General features: G+C 37.5%; 1 protein-coding gene across 1 annotated transcript in view; it reads right to left on the bottom strand.

Annotated features, from left to right (window-relative positions):
- Positions 1-348: 348 nt before the first annotated feature.
- nav3 (neuron navigator 3) overlaps positions 349-23,767 on the bottom strand; it is a 120,447-nt gene continuing 97,028 nt past the window's right edge. The window contains exons 27-39 of the mRNA XM_053650662.1: positions 18,149-18,321; positions 17,091-17,244; positions 16,614-16,800; positions 15,905-16,002; positions 15,703-15,798; positions 12,426-12,594; positions 11,258-11,493; positions 10,685-10,845; positions 9,276-9,347; positions 8,621-8,817; positions 8,306-8,424; positions 7,738-7,953; positions 349-4,594 (exon numbers count right to left, since the gene is read on the bottom strand). Coding sequence (XP_053506637.1) covers positions 4,472-4,594; positions 7,738-7,953; positions 8,306-8,424; positions 8,621-8,817; positions 9,276-9,347; positions 10,685-10,845; positions 11,258-11,493; positions 12,426-12,594; positions 15,703-15,798; positions 15,905-16,002; positions 16,614-16,800; positions 17,091-17,244; positions 18,149-18,321 — 2,001 coding nt within the window. The 3' untranslated portion in view covers positions 349-4,471. The remainder of the gene's footprint in view (positions 4,595-7,737; positions 7,954-8,305; positions 8,425-8,620; positions 8,818-9,275; positions 9,348-10,684; positions 10,846-11,257; positions 11,494-12,425; positions 12,595-15,702; positions 15,799-15,904; positions 16,003-16,613; positions 16,801-17,090; positions 17,245-18,148; positions 18,322-23,767) is intronic.

Genomic DNA, 23,767 nt, shown 5'->3' on the forward strand with positions numbered 1-23,767 from the left:
TATTTATATGATTTTTATAATAAAAAGGTTTAAAATTCAAACATAATAATGTTATAAATTATATGAATCTAATTTAAATAAACTTAACATCTAAAAAAACCCAGTTATTATTAAATTTAGTTCTTTTTAAATTGACACAAACAAATAATTACAAAAAGCTACAAATGTTTTAATATTGTTTTGTATTCATTTTATTAATTTACCTCATTTTTAATTTCTTTTTTAACATTCTTCTATAAATGTATAGAAATGTTTAAAGTTCATGAACTCGGAGTCCATTTATAACTTGGTAAAAACGTGCAGAATGAAAAGGAAATAAAAGAATAAAAGTAGAAAGAAGGTTTCAGGTGACACCAAACTCCATTTATTCTGATTTTACAAAGACTACAAAATTCTCCAGATGATTTTAAACCGCAGTCTCTTATTATTTACATGATATGTTACTTACAAATGTACAAAATATAAAACATTTACGCACCGAAAACAAACTGCAATAAATGTTACACTCGCAACAGTCGCAACGACACAACAAAATCAAAACGAAACAAAAACAAGACAATAAGAGCATCGACATGTGATCAGTACGCTCCCTAAAGCACAATTCTCCCCTGTTTATTATTATTATTATTATTATTATTATTATTATTATTATTATTATACATTAGACAAAAGTAGACTTTTAACACTTCAAAAATGTAATGCAGGTTTTGTGGAGCAGAAATAATCTGAATATCTGAATGATTGAAAATGGGATTAAATTTGATAATAAATAAGAAGAAAATGATTTTTAACCATTGGAGGTTGGAAAGGTCACTAAAGGTAACAAAATCCAATCCAATTCAACATTAGCATTTTTGGCAGCTTAGGTTTCTTTATTTTTACAGGAATTGAAGACTTTGCAGTGCATGCTGGGAATTTATGAAGTGAGTTTCAGTGGTAAAGTGCTTTCAGCTGGTTTTTAAATCTACAATAACGACCGAATGACCGTCACATTCCTGTCATTTCGGTTCCTTAAACTCCTGAAGGTGACCTTATTTAGCAGCTGAGATTAAAGTTGGATCGCATTTAGAGTTTCCTCATTCCTAAAAGAAAAAAAGAAAAAGAAAAGAAAAAGATATCACTTCTTTCTGGGGAAGAATACTCATGATTTTTCTTTTAAAATTTCAAATAGTTTCAGTAAAACACTGTTTAGGTTTCTGGCAAAAAGATTTTGAGTAGAAAGTAAACTTTACAAACTTTAAAAAACCCACAAAAACACACCACAAATTAATTAATCAAAAAAAAGTTCAAGTTAAACAAAAAGTTTAGGACTATTGGAACAGTGTTTTGGTGCTCGAACTTTTAGCAGTTAATATTTTTGGGAACAAATCTGAAGGAAAATATGTAAAAAAAAATTGTGCAAATTTAAGTCACAGATTAAAAAAAAAAATTATTCATCATTGTTGTTGTTTTGCTTCATATGAAATTTGGTGATTAAAAAGATTCAGTTAAAGACGAATTAAAGAAAGTTAAAGTGTGAAAAACTTAAATATTACATTTATATTTATAAAGGAACGCAGGAATGCTTCACCTCATTTTGCACCTTTGTATTCATTTTTTAGAAATTTAACACAAAACTATTTAAAATGATTTCATTCCTGTGCAGAGATCACACACACACACACACACACACACACACACACACACACAGAGAGAGAGAGAGAGAGAGAGAGAGAGAGAGAGAGAGAGAAATGCAGCTGAGGAGAAATGAACTGAATGTTTAACAGATATTAAAGTTCTGGAGCAGCACTGTGGGAAAGGTCAAAGGTCATTAGCACCTGGAGGATTTTTCGGTACTCTGCACCTTTAGAGTTTTTGTAAACGTATCCGGGGAAGTGAAAGAAAACAAAACGTTCTAATATTTTTAAAAAAACATATATTCGGGGTTTTACGTCTAATTCCAACAAGCAGCAGTTCAGAAACTACCGATTCTGCACGAGACACTTATTTAACATCTTAACACACACTTATTATTATTATTATTATTATTATTATTATTATTATTATTAAAAATCCATTTAATTTATTTTCTTTTTTAAAGCACCGCTTACACCTTTTGTTTTTTGCTTTTTTTTTTTTTTTCCTTTTAGTCACTTTAGATGAAATAAACCTCCTGGATGTTAACATGTTAAACACGTGGCAGCTTTTCACACTCATTTTTTTCCCTAAATAATAAAATCAATTAAAAATCAACTTTAACACTTTACACTATTTTGTTTCCACAGTTGTGATGGTTGCGATCATAAACCGTGTTCCTTTACTAATGACTATAAATGTCCCCTCAAACTTTGTACTTCTTTCAACATCGTGTAAAAGAAAATATATATATTAAAAAAGGGAAATATTACAGGCATTCTTTTTTCTTTAAACTTTTTTTTTAATCAGTAGAATTTATATTTATGTTTAATGATATATTAATAATATCAACATGCTGTGAAGTTAAATTTCCTCTCATGAAAACCTGAAGGACATTTTTTAGAATTTTTTTAAACTACACATTTTGGACGTTTTTGTGTAGCTGTGATTATTTTTGTGTTGTTTTAAATAAAATGTAAATATTTGTAGTAAAATAAGTCAGTCCCCTACACCTTTACCACCATATTAACTATATTTACGTTTATTTGTCATTTATTCGTTGTTGATATCTTAGTAGAATTATCGGACATTTATGTAAATATTTTTAATTTAAATAATGTGGAGTTAATGTTGAGGTAGTGATAATATTTCTACTGTGAATATATTGAATAATTAATTATTGGCACCTTCGTTAGTTTTCTTGGTGTTGCGTATCCGTCTGATCCATTACAGGCTTTTATTTTATTCTCGGTTTACATTTAAGACATTTGTCATGTTTACTTTCTAAACAGTTTTTGTTTTTACAAAAAGTAATGGCACCTCAAAAAACAAGACCTATCACAGGAGTGTAAATAAACAGGTTGTTTTAGGCTTGTGGGAAAACTCAAGAATCTTGTCATCATCAACATCATTTTGCCTTTGTTTACATTTTCTACATTTAGAGAGTTAGTAAAGTAGAGCTCAACGTGCAGTGTGAAGTTTTTCCGAAATAACAAAGCACCGATTTTACACAATTCTGCACCTTAAACTGTAAAGATAATTTTTTATTTATAAATCATTTTCATAAACTATAAAGATTTTTTTTTACATTTATAAACCATTCAGATTTATTTTTCCTGATAAAATGAAGCCATGGCCACATAACCATAAAAACCATAAAAACAAAAAAACATATATTTTTAAAAAAGGCGTCATGTACAGTGTGTTTTAAACGAAAAGTGCTTTAACGCTGTTTAATGTGAGACAGGCTTGTGACATTTTTACGGTTCTACTCGAAACAACTTTGATCATCGTCATAATTCATCCACTGGCTGTGGATTTATATCAACATTAGGCTTTAGCATTAGCATGTATATTAAACTTTACAATTCTTTTTTTTTTTTTTTTTTTTTTGCTAGTGAATAATTCCCGATATTTAATTTTTTCTTTCGGTAGAATGAATCGGTGACAATGTGCAAGACTTCAAATTTTGAACCTCACACTCACACACACACACACACACACACACACACAGATGACAGAAGTAAAAACAGCATGCTAGCAAAGCAACTTGTCTTATTTGTGCTCATCCTCAGAGTTCAGTTTGTCCCAGCTCAACTGGGATTCCATAAATTCCATATTACTGGTTTATTATACACACGCACCGGGCTTTATACCGATGCGTCTGAAATCCAATACTCTCTCATGAGGTAACAAAAATAAAATATGCAAACGTGGCATTTATTTGATTTACATTTCCGTCCTGTCCGAAAAAAGACTTTTTTCTTAAACTTTGCAGAAGTCCACTAGCGCTCAGCACATTTAAGGCAGCAAAGAAGCACCATTATCAGACTCGTCCCCAGGTTCCAATTTGTATAATAATCATCCAGCACTCCAGCGCTCCTGCTGGATAAAAAGGGAACTGCAGGCAGTCGAATGCAAGTGAAAACACCGCTGCGCGTTATGCTTCAGTTCAGGTGTTAATGATGACGAACACTTCATCGTTTAACTCGCTCGTGCTGATGAAGTGGTTTCACAGTAGCGGAAATGAGACGAGGACCGCTTGTGCTTGTTGGCATACAAACGTAAACGGATTTTGGCACCACAGCAGCACCACGGAGTTGAACAACTCGACGGAAAAACAACAGTCCGGCTCGTGTAATTAACAACGATAATGCTAACTGAAAAAAAGAAACAAGAAACAAAACTTCCAGTTGTTTGTTTGTTTGTTTGTCAGTGAACAACAATTTGGCTGCAAGTGGAATCCGTTTCTAATTGCACATTTCACCAGTGTGTGTGTTCATTCGGCCTCTCCGGCCACCGACATCCAATAAGAAGAAAGCTAGCTCTTCCTGGTTCCTCACAGAGGGGGTGGGGCTTAAAGGGCCGACTCGAGGGAGGAGTCTAGAACGTCATCGTGGTGACTGGCGCTGTCACTGTCACAGCTCTGAGTGGCACTGGAGTAGTTAGCAGCTTCCTGTAGCCTCATTAGCATATTCATCTGAACGGGAGAAGTCAAAGACAGAAAGAAAGAGAGAGAGAGAGAGAGGAATTTATTAACACACCACAACTTCTACACAAAAACAACACACTTTCACTTCAGTAACCGTATTCAGAGTTGGGGCAAAGATTAATACGATGATATCGGAGTAAGAGGCTGACGAGTGCTGAAATAAATCTAACAGGAGTGTTGTATATCACTAATATAGAGCTCGCTGTAATGGTCACATTAATCACTGGCTTAATCGAACAAAATGGCTTGTACTCATTATTCAGCAGCACAGAGAATAGAACAGCACGTGATCCAGCACAGACTGTTCTGTTACATTTTATTTATTAATGTTGTGCTCTGACGAGGCACTAAACTGATGTGTGTGTGTTAACCCAACTCTGAATATGGAGTTGTAACATTAACATTTAAAAACTTTAACATTAACATTAGAAGAGCAGTTTGGTTTATGAGGGTCTGAAAATGTCAAATTGGTGAAATAATCACAGACATTTAATTGCATGCACACACACACACACACACACACATACACACACACACACACACACACACACACACACACACAAAAGACGGATGTAGGATGTGTTTATAAGAAAACTGAAGTGAACACACACTACTTTACACCAATAAACAATAATAAACACCATGTTGCACCACTTTACACCAATAAACACCACTTTACACCAATAACCACCACTTCACACCAATAAACACCACTTTACACCACTTCACACCAATAAACACCACTTTACACAAATAACCACCACTTTACACCAATAAACGCCACTTTACACCAATAAACACCTCTTTGCACCAATAACCAACACTTTACACAAATAACCACCAGTTTACACCAATAACCACCACTTTATACCAATAAACACCTCTTTACACCAATAACCACCACTTTACACCAATAAACACCACTTTACACCAAAAACCACCACTTTACACAAATAACCACCACTTTACACCAATAAACACCACTTTATACCAAAAACCACCACTTTACACAAATAACCACCACTTTACACCAATAACCATCACTTTATACAAATAACCACCACTTTACACCAATAAACACAGTTTTACACCAGTAAACACTACTTTACACCACTTTACACCAATAACCACCACTGTACACAAATAACCACCACTTTACACCAATAAACACCACTTCACACCAATAAACACCACTTTACACACATAAACACCACTTTATACAAATAACCACCACTTTACACCAATATCCATCACTTTACACCACTATACACCAATAAACACCACTTTACACCAATAAACACCACTTTACACTAATAAACACCAATAGACAACACCACAAACTGCATCTATTTCATCAGTTACCAATCGCCATGTCAGACTATATTTCTAAATGACTCCATCTTTATCTACTCATAAGTACTGTGTGTTCTCACACGTCACACAGAGAAATCAGAAAGTCAGATTAATGTTTGATCGCTGATGAAATATGACCACATTTACTGCTGATGTACTGTAAAAAATGACTACACACACACACACACACACACACACACACACACACACACACACGTATATCACTAGACTACTGTGTGCAGATGGAGAACTGATCACAGTGGAAGTTTTTTTTATCACCTTATAGTCTCTGAACGTCTGAGGAGAGACATGAGAAGAGACAGTGAGCTGAGATCACAGTGTTATCATTATCTCCATTGATTCCAAAGTGCTGTGAAAAAGTATTTACACCCCCAATTTGAATTCATCTACTCAAGCTGGTTGTTAATATTCTTACAGATATTTTTTATTTATATTTTTTATATTAGAGACTTAAAAAAAGTCTGTTCATTTATGCAAATAAGACTAATTAAATATGCATTCATTTGCATACTTAATAAAACTGAAAATCTGGTCTGTTGACATGGGTAGAATTAAAATGAGAGAGAAAATTCAGTTCAAAAATCATTTTGCAAATCCAACAGTAATCACCATCTTGGGAAATTCTTCTGTAATTTCCTTCTAATTACAGAAAGCAATGAACGTGTAAAATTTAATGAAAGCAGCTCATCTACAGGCTGAGATTTCTGGTTCTGCGTGTAGAAATGATTATAATTTTCGTTTAAACTTTTAGGAAAACAGTTTAATGTGTTTCTTCTTTAGCTAGTGGGGTTTATAAAGGAAGGTTTATAAAGGAAACTGGTGTGTTTATTATAATGACATATACTGATGTAAATATCAGGGATAACAGATATATAACATCACAAGATTGTGAAGTGGGCGGAGCTTAATCATTCATTAACGATGCTAAGTTTCAGATAATGTGCTGGTCATGAGTGAACAATTTTTAAAAATATTTTTATTACTACACTTTACGAGACGACACGTTATAGATTCAATTTATCCAAAAAAATCTAAAAGATAACTTACCAAATATATGTAACGAGTACTTTTTACTTTTTTTAAATTACATTTATGGTATCTGGCAGACGCCCTTATCCCAAGCAACTTACAGAAGTGCTTTGAAGTCTCTTCGAAGTTTATCGATTCGGAATCCACATATTACAATTTTTTTTATGTGTGTTTTGAGATTTGAGGTGAGTCTGTTACTATTTTCACACCGTAGCTTTGTTGCAAAACTAAAGAAATAAATTTCATACAGTATACAGTACATGCATGTAGAATTTATGGTTGCACCGTTTCATCCATTGGGGGGGAGGGCAAATACTTTTTCACACAAGTAATCTGTTGTTATTATAACCCTTTAAAAAAATGAAATAAGTAACAGAATTGTATTAGAAGTGTACTCAGGTTCTCTTTGTATATATTATAGTTTATCTGAAAAGTCAGTAACATAAAGCTTCCACTCAGGAAGGGGGCAAATACTTTTTGACAGCATGATCTGTGTTATGTGTTAAAGTGTGTGCTGCTGTTTTTAGCCAATCAGATCACAAAATACTGAAGTGCTCTGATCTGAGAGGAGTGATGGAGTGCTAATGTTGCTCAGTCTCAGTGGCGCCACTGTGTGGATAAAACAGGGAAGCACACACACACACACACACACACACACACACACACACACACACACACTCACACACACACACACACACACTCACACACACAGATTAAAGGGTGTGTACCAGTGGGTCTCCATCGCTGTCGCTCTGCGCTGTGTGTTTGTGCGATTGTTTCGGTGAAGCTCCGTCTTTAAACGAGCTGAACGCATCGTAGCCCACGTCCTCCGGGCGCAGCGGCAACAGCGATTGGCTGTCACGCTGCAGGGGGGCGGAGCTCCATGGGGAGCTGTCAATCACCCACTTGGAGGGATCCTCCCACACAGCTCTCTTACCATAGAGCTACAGGGAGAGAGAAACAACATGAGAAATACGCGTGTGTATGTGTGAGTGTATGTGTGAGTGAATATGTGTGTGTGTATGTGTGTATATATGTGTGTGAGTATGTGTGTATGTATGTGTGAGTGTGTGTGTGTATGTGTATATATGTGTGTGTGTGTGTATGTGTATATATGTGTGTGTGTGTATGTGTGTGTGTCTATGTGTGACTGTGTGTGTATATATATGTGTGTGTATGTTTGAGTGTGTATGTGTGTGTGTATATGTGTGAGTGTATATGTGTGTGTGTATATGTGTGTGTATGTGTTTGTGTATGTGTAAATATATATATATGTGTGTGTGTGTGTGTGTATACCTGTAGCCCCTCCCTCACTGCCTCCAGTAAGTAGGGCACGAGTGAGAAATTCCACAGATCCGTGAACCACACACGAGAACCTTCAACTTCCATTGGACACGACAGGAACAACCGGGGACCTGACACGCAAGCGCACACACACACACACACACACACACACAAACAGAGAGAGAGAGGAGTATTATTGGAACACTTAAAAATCTTTTGCTAATACAAATGACAAAATGTTGATATATACATGCACATGTGTGTGATTGTGTGTGTGTGTGCGTGTGTGTGTGTGTGTGTGTGTGTGTGTGTGTGTGTATGCATTACCGATGGTGACATCAGATGAGCTGTGAGCCTCCAGGAAGGAGTTGATGTGTTGCCATGTTTTGGGGATCCAGTCGATGATCTTGATGAGTTCGTTACTGCGTGTGTTTTTATCGATCTCCACCTCGATCAGCTTCCTGCGCAGAAACCGACCCAGAAAACCCCGTACCGGTTCCGTGTGATTCGCACACAACACCCACCTGTAATTAAAGTCATACTGTCACACACTTCCTGTACGTATAAACACACTGCACCGGGCATCATTTACTACAGATGTTCCGAGAGCTTCACCGAGGATGAACCGACGAATATTAGTTCTTTAAAAAGACAAGAAGTAAATAAAAAATAAGCCATTCATATAAAAGGGTCAGGATTAAAAATAAAATAATTTATTAATAACACACAGTGACCTGATATCACATTAAAATAAATGTATTTTATAAAAAAAAAAGGCTATAAGCTCATTTCTTTATTTAATGAAACATTATACTGAAAATAAAATGTACATTCTTTAGAATAAATGTGTGTAGTAGAACAGTGTATAATAATGTTTTACTGTAAATCTTACCAGAACACACACACACACACACACACACACACACACACACACACACACACACACACACACCCCTTATACAGCATGTAGAGCTTATCGTACCTGAAGTTATGGTGCAGTTCCAGGTTTGGGGAACAGGAGACACCCTGGTTCATTGTCCCGATCACGTACGGGCTACACACACACACACACACACACACACACACGGTATTAAAATCTGTAGTGTATTAAATACTAGCACTCACTCTATTTATGTAAGGTTAGTATCGCAAGTGACACTTCTAGCATTCACAAAACATTTTGTGTGTTTCATTAATAAATAAACGTAGTCAGGACCTGCCCACTCCCTAAGGATGACCAATCACACATCAGCTCGTTAACTTATCACTGATTAATACAACAATTATTCCTTAAGATCTTTGGAACTTTTTCTGAAAGATCAGGGGCTGTTTCTCAATTGTAAGAACGCAAAGAACGAACTCGTGAAGGCCGATCTTCCCTTCTACCTCGGAGGAACGAACTCGGATATCGAGAACACATCTGGGTAACCTCATGCGTCCCCGGTACTCATGTTCTTAAGTACTGGAATTGAACTTCGGCGGTGGATGATGATGTAGAACGAGTTCACGGGGACACGAGATCGCGTAAGAACGCATAAATTGAGAAACGGCTTTTTATTGTGTCACAAATGTTCAAAAGTTTTACGTTTTCCTGTTAAAACTAGCTCAGGTAAGTGGATCGCAACTTCAACATTTTGACGCTAGTGGCCAGAAAATACGCAGAAGGAAGGCGGAGCTTCTGGAGCTGATACTGCGACGTTGTTGCACACAATTCCTGAATAATTTCAACATGTTTTCTGATTAAATTTTTTTTTTCCTACCTAAACACTTTAAACACCAATTTGCAAATAGTTTTCATAATGAAGTTTATATTATTTACATATACATAGTAGAAATTTACTGCTGAATAAAATCTGATGCTATTTATAATTAAGATACAATACAATGCCTATGATTTTAACTTGAAAGTTTTTAATTACGAGCTCAGTGTACAAGTATTTCAGATTTTTTTTTTTTAACAATTCATTGTATATAATTTGACTATTTTTTTACAATGTCCCTGTCCAGAAATCTTTTTTGTTTTTACAATGTTCTTTCAGCTTCAATGTTTAGAATTTAATTTTATTATAATTTTTTTAACAGTATATCTATCTATATATCTATCTATCTATCTATCTATCTATCTATCTATATATATATATATATATATATATATATATATATATATATATATATATTATTTTTAGTTAAAATGTATAGTAATTCTCTTTACCATTTCTGTGTATAAAAATTACTGCTCTTTACAGTTTCACTGTATAGACATTTCTATTTTTTAGAATGTGTTTTTTTTTTTAAAGAGGTTTCTTTACAGCTTCAGTATACAGATTTGATCTTTTTTTTTTTTTGTTTTGTTTCAGTGTTTAGAAACTTCTATTTTCTTTGCGTGTTTACCATTTGTGGTATTTGCAGTTGAGGAAGCCGTTGAAGATGTCGCTCAGGTTGCCGACGTGGTGCAGGTTATCGATCAGAACCACCAGGGGGAGTTGATGCTCTCGCTCGCCTTCATCACAGTTACAGCGTTCAGCGAGAGCCGAGAGGTACTGACATAGATCCTGTACACACACATACAGCATAATTATACATTTTGAGTTTTAGTAATACACACAGCGTTATTATTTCGTTAAAATTCGAAGTATATTTATATCAGTATTAATAAGCAGCTTATAAGCCGTGAACTAACCATTTATAAAGCAATCATTATTCATTTTTAATATATATATATATATATATATATATATATTAAAAATGAATAATATTATATAATTATTAATACCTCCTGAGAGCATTATTTATTTAAAAGAATTCCTTTAGCCTTAGAATTTATGATGAAATGGCTGTATTTGTACTAGCACACTACTTTCACTTTTACATTAGTTCTACATTATTTACATTTTTATACTTTATTCTTTCCCCACCCTCACACACAGTTTATTAGGAGTATAAAATGTCAGGCGTTGCTCCCACCTTGCTGGATTTCTGGTCCACGTTGAAGCAGGCGAGGCTGCACTCGTTCACGTCCCGCCCGCTCTTGTTGATGATGTAATGCGCCAGTTTGTTGGCGAGGTACGTCTTTCCCGTGCCGCTCGGGCCGGACAGGATGATCCTGCGATGCTCCATCAGCAGATTCAGGTAACGCTGGATTATCGGTTTGGGGATTAACGTATCGAACACCAGGCTGTCTATACTGTTCTCCCTCACACCTAAAGACAAACACACCATTTATTCATCTGTAGATTTATTTACACTCTCATCCACATGTAAATACACACAGTCGGGTCTAGAAACCTTCAGGTCTTATTGCTATGGTGTTTTCTATAAAATACTGTATTTTAATGTTAAATATTAAACTAATATATTTTTATTAACATTCAACCCTCAATTTGTACTGACATCAACAATTAAAATGTAATTTTAAGCTTTAATACAAACATCTAAACACTTGAATTGGATTCTGCCACACACATAGCCACTTAGCATTAGCAAATGCTAAGCATTGTACTGAGTACTGAGTTCTGTGTAGTATTAATACTATATACATACTACAGAAGTGTTGAGTGAGTACTCCTAATACTAAGTACTAAATAACTATTGTTTTCTTTGTATCTTTTATGCACCAAGTACTGAATAAGTTCTGAATTCTTACAGTATGTATCATTAATACTGTTTCATAAGTACTCACTACTGAGTACTGAATTTTACACTGAGTGAGATTAGTAGTGAGCTCTTATGTACTATAAAGACTATATAAGGTTATATGTACTAAAAGCTACTAAAAGTACTGAGTGCTATCACTGCTAAATGCATAATTATCCAAGTACTTACGTTACCTCTAATAAGTATCAATTAAATAGTAAGAACAGAGGTTTTTATACTGCATTAGTACTAAAACAGCAAGCACTTAATACTTCTTTGGTGTCAGTACTATGTAAGTACTCCGTACTACCTTTAAGTGCTAAGTAATAAGCTAATACACTTTCATGGAGTATATATTCTATGAATTGGCAGAAATTAAAGCCAGAATTTAATGTTTTAATTGAACTTTTATACAGTTTTAGTAGGAATAAAGTTGACTCCTTCACCTGTAAGTCACTTGAAATAAAAGCATCTCAGACAGAAAGACAGACTGTCTCACCTTTGAGTGTGATGTTGATAATGTTGTTTTCTCCAACCAGGTATCCACAGGGCAGAAGCTCAGGAAGCTCAGAAACGTGAGAGCGCTCCACTTCCCCCATCCTGTAGCTCACTATACTGTCCGAAGTCAGGCCCAGACTCGTTAAAGGATCCACGCGGAACACGTACTCCTGATATGCATGCCATCAGAAGTCATATCATTAACTTAAACAAGCTACAGGACCATTCATTTGAAAACATTTTGCTTTTATAAGCACGCATGTAGAGGTGAACATATCTTACCCGACAGCTTGTTGTATTACTATGCAGTATTATTACGCGGTACTACACTATTTGCAGTACCACACTGTAAGCAGTATTATTACGCAGTACTACACTATACGCAGTATTATTAGCAGTACCACACTGTACGCAGTATTATTACGCAGTACCACACTGTACGCAGTATTATTATGCAGTACTACACTATACGCAGTATTATTACGCAGTACCACACTGTAGGCAGTATTATTATGCAGTACCACACTGTACGCACTATTATTACGCAGTACCACACTATACGCAGTATTATTACGCAGTACCACACTGTAGGCAGTATTATTATGCAGTACCACACTGTACGCAGTATTATTACGCAGTATTACACTACACTATACGCAGTATTATTAGCAGTACCACACTGTACGCAGTATGATTACGCAGTACCACACTGTACACAGTATTATTACGCAGTACCATACTGTACGCAGTATTATTACGCAGTATTACACTACACTATACGCAGTATTATTAAGCAGTACCACACTGTACACAGTATTATTACGCAGTACCACACTGTACGCAGTATTATTACGCAGTATTACACTACACTATACGCAGTATTATTAAGCAGTACCACACTGTACGCAGTATTATTACGCAGTACCACACTGTACGCAGTATTATTACGCAGTACTACACCGTACGCAGTATTATTACGCAGTACTACACCGTACGCACTATTATTACGCAGTACTACACCATACGCAGTATTATTATGCAGTACTACACTATACGCAGTATTATTACGCAGTACTACACTATACGCAGTATTATTACGCAGTACTACACTATACGCAGTATTATTACGCAGTACTACACTATACGCAGTATTATTACGCAGTACTACACTATACGCAGTATTATTAGCAGTACTACACTATACGCAGTATTATTAGCAGTACTACACTATACGCAGTATTATTACGCAGTACTACACTATACGCAATATTATTACGCAGTACTACACTATACGCAGTATTATTACGCAGTACTACACTATACGCAGTATTATTAGCAGTACTACACTATACGCAGTATTATTACGCAGTACTACACTATACGCAGTATTATTACGCAGTACTACACTATACGCAGTATTATTAGCAGTACTACACTATACGCAGTATTATTAGCAGTACTACACTATACGCAGTATTATTAGCAGTACTACACTATACGCAGTATTATTACGCACTACTACACTATACGCAGTATTATTACGCAGTACTACACTATACGCCGTATTATTACGCAGTACTACACTATACGCAGTATTATTACGCAGTACTACACTATACGCCGTATTATTACGCAGTACTACACTATACGCCGTATTATTACGCAGTACTACACTATACGCCGTATTATTACGCAGTACTACACTATACGCCGTATTATTACGCAGTACTACACTATACGCAGTATTATTACGCAGTACTACACTATACGCAGTATTATTACGCAGTACTACACTATACGCAGTATTATTACGCAGTACTACACTATACGCAGTATTATTAGCAGTACTACACTATACGCAGTATTATTACGCAGTACTACACTATACGCAGTATTATTACGCAGTACTACACTATACGCAGTATTATTAGCAGTACTACACTATACGCAGTATTATTAGCAGTACTACACTATACGCAGTATTATTACGCAGTACTACACTATACGCAGTATTATTACGCACTACTACACTATACGCAGTATTATTACGCAGTACTACACTATACGCCGTATTATTACGCAGTACTACACTATACGCCGTATTATTACGCAGTACTACACTATACGCAGTATTATTACGCAGTACTACACTATACGCAGTATTATTACGCAGTACTACACTATACGCAGTATTATTACGCAGTACTACACTATACGCAGTATTATTACGCAGTACTACACTATACGCAGTATTATTACGCAGTACTACACTATACGCAGTATTATTACGCAGTACTACACTATACGCAGTATTATTAGCAGTACTACACTATACGCAGTATTATTAGCAGTACTACACTATACGCAGTATTATTACGCAGTACTACACTATACGCAGTATTATTACGCACTACTACACTATACGCAGTATTATTACGCAGTACTACACTATACGCCGTATTATTACGCAGTACTACACTATACGCAGTATTATTACGCAGTACTACACTATACGCCGTATTATTACGCAGTACTACACTATACGCAGTATTATTACGCAGTACTACACTATACGCAGTATTATTACGCAGTACTACACTATACGCAGTATTATTACGCAGTACTACACTATACGCAGTATTATTACGCAGTACTACACTATACGCAGTATTATTACGCAGTACTACACTATATTCAGTATTATTACGCAGTACTACACTATACGCCGTATTATTACTCACTACTACAATATATGCAGTATTATTATGCAGTACTACACTAAACACAGTATTAATCCAGATAATTAGACAGTAATATATAAATACTATCTACCGAATACATAGTTTAAACTCTGTGTAGTGTACAAATTAAGTACTGAATAAACACAAACGAATGCGATATTATACTGTAAATAAATACAGATCCTTACTTTTAATGCTCATGCCATTTTCCAGTACTTAGATATAGTACTTAATAAATACTAATGATTGCATTAAATATAGTATAAATGTTAAGTGCTTATTAAATATGAAGTAGTATTAAAACCATATACTACACCTGTATTGAGTGAGCAGTATAAATACAAAGTACTTTTAAATGTCAGTGTCAGTAGTAAGTACAGAGTGAGTATAAGTATTTCATAAATACGCATTAATACCTTTACTCCTTTCCAGTACATAATGCTCTGTACATCAGGCATACTTAGTCATACTCCATGAGAAATACCAGTACTGAATTTTTCTGTCGTACGAAGCGAGTATTAGTTCCAAAGCTCTAACCTTGAACAGTCGTCGTATTACACTATCCAACATGTCCCACTTGGTTTTTCCGCTGACGCCGATGGAGCCGATGAGATACTCCAGACTCTGTAAACCCTGCATGTTCAAGACGTTCGACTTTAATACAGACATCGTAAATACTAACCAAATAATAATCCTCAACAAATATTCAGTAGTTTAACATCACAGTGAAGTCCTTCACCTTGGTCCTGTTGGAGCCCCCGGCGACGGCGACGACGATCCGTACGCTCCGTCCCTCTTTACGCAGGTTTCCCTCGTAGCCGTCGTCCAGCAGCAGATCTAAAAGCCAAAGAAAGAATGTGAGAATAACGACTGCACACATGAGGAAAGACTTTTTAAAGTTCCCTGAAGGACTAGGAGGTATGTTTAGCCATATCAAGGAAATAGCTACGGGAATTTCCTCCTCAATTTCCTTCACACTGTACAGTTCATTATTAGCTAACTAGTAACCATGGCAACTCTTTTTTTCTTTCTTTCTATGCTCTATGATCTTATTTTACTTCCTTTTTTGCATTCTTTTCTTTCACTCTTTCTCTCTTAATCTTTTACTTTTCTTTGTTTAATTGTTTCTTTCTTTCTTTTTTTGCATCTTTTTCTTTTGTTTGTTCTTTATAACTTCTCTAATAATGATATTTAGAGTGAGTGCGTTCAATGAGTGTGCAGTTCCACTAAGTGAGCGTTAAATCGAAGCTGCTGATTTGTCAGCGGCTGTAATACCCATTATGACATCATCAGCTGTGTTTCAATAGGAAAGTGCCGCACTTTAATCTGAAACATTATGTAATACGTATATAAACAGTGAGCAAATTAAGATAAGATAAGATAATGAAGGAGTAAAACTGCCGTTTTGCCGTCGGGTAAATCCCAAATCTCAACTGCACTCTTCTCACCTGACATGATAGTCTCAGTGAGGTTGAGGTTGTTGAGTGACAGGCCCAGTGATTGGCGGGAAGACGAGGAGGAGGTACTTGAGGTCTCTGATGGGGGGCGGGGTGTTTTGGATGATACGGCAGAAGGGGTGGAGTTTCCACTAGACTTTAATCTGTCGTTCTCCGCCTTCAGCAACTCGATCTCATTCTGTCAGAGAGAGAGAGAGAGTGAGAGTGTGTGTGTATGTGTGTGAGAGAGAGAGAGAGAAAGAGAGAGATTGTGTGTGTGAGAGAGTGAAATAAAGAGAGAGATAAAGAGAGAGAGAAAGGGAGAGAGAGCGAGAGATAAAGAGAGAGAGATAAAGAGAGACAGAAAGAGAGAGAGAGAGAGAAGGAGATAAAGCGAGGGAGATAAAGAGAGAGAGAGATAAAGAAAGAGGGAAAGAGAGAGAGAGAGAGAGAGAGAGAGAGAGCGAGAGAGAGAGAGAGTGAGTGTACCTGCATGCGGTTCATGGCCTCTCTGATCTGGTCCAGGTGATGTGCTGAACTCAGAGCCTCCAGTCGGATGTCAGTGAGTTTCAGCTCCTTCTCCCTCAGCTCATTCTTCAGCTGCAGGATGATCTCTGCCTCAGCCTCGGTACACTCACACAGCCTGCACACACACACACACACACACACACACACACAGTGCAACAACTTTTAACAATAGCAGCACTACACCACATACCTGTCAGGAGGATAACTCAGCCTCACAGGGCCGTATTCAGAGTAGACTTCAGTGATCTTATTAGAACAGTCTGTGCTGGATCAAGTGCTATTCTATTCTCTGTGCTGCTGAATAATGAGTGGAAGCCATTTTGTTCGATTAAACCACTGATTAATGTGACCATTACAGCGATCTTTATACATGCAGTGATATATTAGTGATATACAACACTCCTGTTAGATCTATTTCAGCACATAGCACATTCAACACCATAACACATAGCTGCGTAATACCAGGACTCTGAATATCAGGGACTTTCCACTTGCAAATACTGACCGAACATTTGGACTTAAATCTCTGACCCGGAATACGGCCCTGTATAAACACTTTACACACACACACACACACACACACACACACACACAGCAGACAGGTTGTGCACTATTTTGGGTGTTTATGGGTTTGTGGTGTCCGAATTCTCACTAGACAGTTCACTATAATATTACCCACAATGCACTACAGCCTCAGCTCTTTTCTATGGGTCATGTGCAAAGATCACGCCAAACCACATTCACCTGTACCCATCATGCATCACTCTGCCTTTTACCGAGATCTGTGTTTGTAGATGACATGGCCGTTTTGTCTTTTCTTTGGCAGCCAAATGGGGGGTGATTTACTAACACACACACACACACACACACACACACACACACACAGAGCGTAAAGTCGAGAAAAAGAGGCAAATTAAATGTACACTGAAATATGGAAAGGAAGCATAGACTAGAAAAGACAAAGGACAGTAAAAAGTGAAAATGTGTATGTGTGTGTGTGTGTGTGTGTGTCTACTCACTCAGTGGTGGATGAAGATGTGTGTAAGGCCTGTGTGCTGCCGTCTGTGTGTGTGTGTTGCAGTTTCGGTGATTCCGGAACAGACGAGTCCGTCATTTCTTCCAGCTCATCATGAGACGTCTGCAGCTTTGAGCTTTTCTTCTTCCCAAAAGCTTGTTTGAAGGAGCTGCGCAACTGAGGACACACACACACACACACACACACACACATTTACTTTGATGCTTATATACACACAGTAAATGTTGGGGTGGTGTGATGACGCACAGTTCCTGTTACCAATCACTTTTACAATTATTCTATTTTATACATTTATTTTTTATTAAAGAATGATGCATAATACTTTTTTATAATTTTTTTTGTTATACTTAATGTCGGTCAAAGTTAATTCCTGTTCTCTCTTACCTTCTAGCAGCTATAAACTGCTTTCCCTCACCAGCACTATTAGATAACTTTAGATAATATTACACACTTCTATGCAGTGTTCAGTAACAGACCTTTGGATTTCAGGACCTAACTGCATCTTGTAGATGATCTGTAGTCATCCTATTATATATACAGGTATGTGAGGAGAGAAAATAACAGAAACCTTTTTTCTATAAAGGTAAAGAAGATCAGGGGCGAAACGAAGGACATGGAGGGATGGAAAACTTTTACATGCGGCCTACTTTTATAATTTTATCTATGTAGTGTGATGCCTGTCCAGCGTCCTCTGAATTAACCATATGCATAGTATTCTGTGATGTTAGGTTACAGATTCAGGGACCCGCAGGTTCATTGCTTATGGCTGGGACAAGGTCTGAGTAGTGGATAAGACCAGTGAGACCCATTAAGCCTTACCAAGCAAGTATCTCCTGCGAGTACAAGGTTCCTGGTCCATGACCATACACCTGCCTTGTCCTGTCCACTTATCTGAGCTTGTCCCAAACGTAAGCCATGACCATGAGAGACCATGACGCCATAACCTACTGGCTCTAGAGCACTGCTGGCTCAGTGGTTAAGGTTTTGAGCTAAAGATCAGGAGGTCATGAGTTCAAAATCCCAAGTGATGTGTCCTTCAGCAAGACTCTGCTCAGTTGTTTCCTGCATCAAGTGTGAGCTGCTTTGGATAAAAGTGTTAGCCAAATGAAGGAATGTAAAAAGTGGACAGATGTTACTGTGCATATGGTCCATGTGGGTAGGATCACACATGCAGCATTTCCTCAGTAACAGTGCCTATCTATAAGGCATCAAACTATGAAAGCAAAGCAACCATGTGCCTGGGCCATATGCAGTTACACACCTTTCGAGAAGACATTCAGGGACCAAAAATGGAAATCCAAGCAGCAGAACTTGCCCCACAAGCTGTCGCTGGGTAACCCATCACTAAGGTTCAATTTGACTATGTTGACATAGATCTAGTTTTGCCACAGGGCACAAGAATATAATCTGAACTACACAACCATGGACTATGCTACCTGGTACCCCAAGGTTCATGAGATGAGAAAAATTATATGGACAGCTTCTTCTATGAGTTGTTCTTACTATTTTGGCAGGTTACCATCCCTAAAGATGTTCTAACACACTAAGGCACCTACTTCATGTCCGAGGAGTGTTAGATCAGTACCATTTCCAGTGGTACTGTTCCTAGCTCCTACCGTAACAATCTGCCAGAGCAGGGGGAAGATCATAGCAATGGCAGCAGGACAGTGATCACATCAATCCTTCTTGTCAGTTGTTGTTGGTGTGTTTAGGGTCTCACTATACCTATACAAACTATCTCTCTCTGTGTCATTCTCTCTCTCTCTCTCTCTCTCTCTCTCTCTCAGTCACTGTCAATACCCTTAATTCACTGTCAATACAGAGAATTAAGGATCCAAAAAAGGGCAAAGAAGGAGGGAAAGATTTTACTGATACATGCTTTCTATTAGAATTATTGCCTCCAACATTTATCAGTCCATTTATACATGCAGGGAAGGTTTACGAGTAGTTTTTCATATTCACCTTGTGTCCTCTGTCCCTCCCCTAAAGAAGCCAGGGAAAAAGTCATCAAAGTATTGTGAGCTGAATATTGTGAAAAATTTGAGAAATAAAACGACAACATCATTATATACTCCACAGACTCTGAGTATCTCTGGCTCCATTCACTACAAATGAACTATTTTGGGAGTTTCCTCAGGGTTGGGGGTTTATGTGGATAGTTAAAGGTTCTTGGTTTTCTAAATGGGTTCTACTTGGAACCCTCTCTGATAGAGAAACATTATATTGAATGGTTCTATATGGAAAGTTTAAGGTTCCTCTAGAGAGACAAATCAAAGAACGCTTAAGTGTAGTGTAGTGAAGATTATCCAGTGCATTTATGAAAACATACAATATACCAAAAAAGGATATTGTCCCAACAATGAGCAGTAGCGAGGTAAAGAATACCCGCAATTTACAGTTTGTAGGAAATATTGAGAAGGTTACCATTTAAGACACAACTTTTATTTTCCTTTCCCCATGTTACATTTATCCATGATGGTCAAGTGGTCCACAAAGTCCAATAATGTACCTTAAATACATTAAAATGTTCATGTATAACCTCACAACCACTAGCTTCTCATAATGATTAGATAGTGTCATGACTGAACAATGCCAAATATCCTCATAATGACTGGACAATGTGAAATGTCCTTGCATTTGGCAGATGCCCTTATCCAGAGCGACTTACAGAAGTGCTTTGAAGTCTCTATCAATAAATACTGGTTCACTAGGTCACAGACTAAGAATACCCTCAGTCTTAAATTTTTAAATATGAAAAGTGCTAATTTAAGTACTTCAGGAAAAGGAAGGTAGAGGAAAAGGTAGCAAGTGACTCAGCTGTTCAGACATCTAGGGGAAGTTCATTCCACCACCAAGGTGCCAGAACAGAGAAGAGTCTTGATGCATGCCTTCCTTGTACCCTGAGAGATGGTGGCAACAGTGTAGCAGTGCTAGAGGTTTGGATGGAGCGTGGGGCAGTGCGGGCTGTGATAAATGATTTGAGGTAAGTGGGTGCTGGTCCATTTTGGGCTTTGTAGGCATGTATCAGAGTTTTAAATCTGATACGGGCAGCTACAGGAAGCCAGTGGAGGGAGCATAGCAATTTGGTGGTGTGGGAGAACTTAGGAAGGTTGAAAAGTCAAGCAGCTGCATTCTGGATCAGTTGCAAAGGTCAGATGGTGCTCAGAGGAAGACCTGCCAGGAGTGAGTTGCAGTAGTCCAGTCTTGAAATGACAAGCGACTGAACCAGCACCTGAATGGCCTGTATGGATAGAAATGGACGAATCCTTCTGATGTTGTAAAGGAGAAATTGAAATGTGAGAGGAAAAGGACAGTTGCGTGTCCATGGTTACCCCAAGGTTGTATGCAGTAACTGAAGGTGGGATCAGAGTTGTTCAGGGAGATCACAAGATCCTGACATGGTGATGAGTCACCTGGGATGAACAGTAGTTCAGTTTTTGCTGGGATTAGGTTTCAGCTGATGAGCTGCCATCCATGATGAGATGTCTCCCAGACATGCTGAGATCTGAGCAGAAACAAGAGGATCTGAGGGAGGGAAGGAGAGGATGAGTTGAGTGTCATCCACATAGTAGTGGTATGAGAACCCATGCGAGGATATGACCTCACCAAGAGATCATGTATAGAGTGAGAACAGAAGAGGACCAAGTGCTGAGCCTTGTGGGACACCAGTGGTAGCCTGCAGGGAGTAGATGTGGATCCCCTCCATGTCACCTGGTATGAGTGACCTTCCACTACTCGTGACAGTGGACAAGAAAGTCTTGTTGGTGACTGTGTCAAATGCTGCTGAAAGGTCAAGGAGGATGAGGACAGTTTGGTTGATCTAGCAGAATGTAGCTTCTCAGTGACAGCCAAAAGGACAGTTTCTGTGGAATATGCCACTTTGAAGCCAGACTGGTTAGGATCTTAGAGGTTGTTCTGTGAGAGATAGAGAGACAGTTGATTGTAGACAGTGCGTTTAAGGATTTTAGAAAGAAAAGAGAGAAGTGATACCGGACGGTAGTTGCTAATGTCAGAGGGATCTAGAGTGGGTTTCTTCAGGATGGGAATAACCCTTGCTCTCTTGAATGCAATTGTTACATGAGCAGATGATATGGAGCCAATGATGATAGTCGTGATGAAGGGAGATGGTCTGGAGCATTGTGGAAGGGATTGGATCTAATTGGCAGGTGGTAGGATTGCAGGACAAGATGACCTGCAGGATCTCTTCTGTTGCTAGATTAGAAAAATGTGCCAGTGAAGGTGAAGGGGAATCCTCAGTGGGTGGTGTAGGAGTTGAGGTAGAAAGTCTGGCAGATTTTTCTCATCATAAAAGGTGGCAAAGTTTTACAATCACCAGGCCCTTACAATGATTGGACAGTATCAAATGTAGTCACAATCAACAGGTCTTCATAATGATTGGACAGTATCAAATAGTCCTTACAATCACCAGGTCCTCTTAATGATAGCACAGGTGTCAAATGTCCTCATGATGATTGGACAATGTCAAATGTCCTCATAATCACCAGCTCCTCATAATGATTGCACAGTGTCAAATATCCTCATAATGATTGGACAGTGTAAAATATCCTCATAATCACCAGGTCCTTATAATGATTGGACAGTGTCAAATGTCCTTGAAATCACCAGGTTCTCATAATGATTGGACAGTGTCAAATGTCCTCACAATCACCAGGTTCTCATAATGATTGGATAGTGTCAAATGTCCTCATAATGACTGGACAATGTCAAATGTCCTCATAATCACCAGATCCTCATAATGATAGGACAGTGTCAAATGTCCTCATAATCACCAGGTCCTCAAAATGATTATACAGTGTCAAATGTCCTCATAATGATTGGACAATGTCAAATGTCCTAACAATCACCTGGTACTCATAATGATAGGACAGTGTCAAATGTCCTCATAATCACCAGGTACTCATAATGATAGGACAGTGTCAAATGTCCTCATAATCACCAGGTCCTCATAATGATTGGACATTGTCAAATGTCCTCATAATTACCAGGTCCTCATAATGATTGGACAGTGTCAAATGTCCTCATAATGATTGGACAGTGTCAAATGTCCTCACAATCACCAGGTCCTCATAATGATTGGACAGTGTCAAATGTCCTCATAATCACCAGGTCCTCATAATGATTGGACATTGTCAAATGTCCTCATAATTACTAGGTCCTCATAATGATTGGACAGTGTCAAATGTCCTCACAATCAACAGGTACTCATAATGATAGGACAGTGTCAAATGTCCTCATAATCAATAGGTCCTCATAATGATTGCACAGTGTCAAATGTCCTCATAATGATTGGACAATGTCAAATGTCCTCACAATCACCAGGTTCTCATAATGATTGGATAGTGTCAAATGTCCTCATAATGATTGGACAATGTCAAATGTCCTCATAATCACCAGGTCCTCAAAATGATTATACAGTGTCAAATGTCCTCATAATGATTGGACAATGTCAAATGTCCTAACAATCACCAGGTACTCATAATGATAGGACAGTGTCAAATGTCCTCATAATCACCAGGTACTCATAATGATTAGACAGTGTCAAATGTCCTCACAATCACCAGGTCCTCATAATGATTGGACA

The sequence above is a fragment of the Ictalurus furcatus genome, chromosome 19, assembly GCF_023375685.1.
Source record: "Ictalurus furcatus strain D&B chromosome 19, Billie_1.0, whole genome shotgun sequence".
Lineage (NCBI taxonomy): Eukaryota > Metazoa > Chordata > Actinopteri > Siluriformes > Ictaluridae > Ictalurus > Ictalurus furcatus.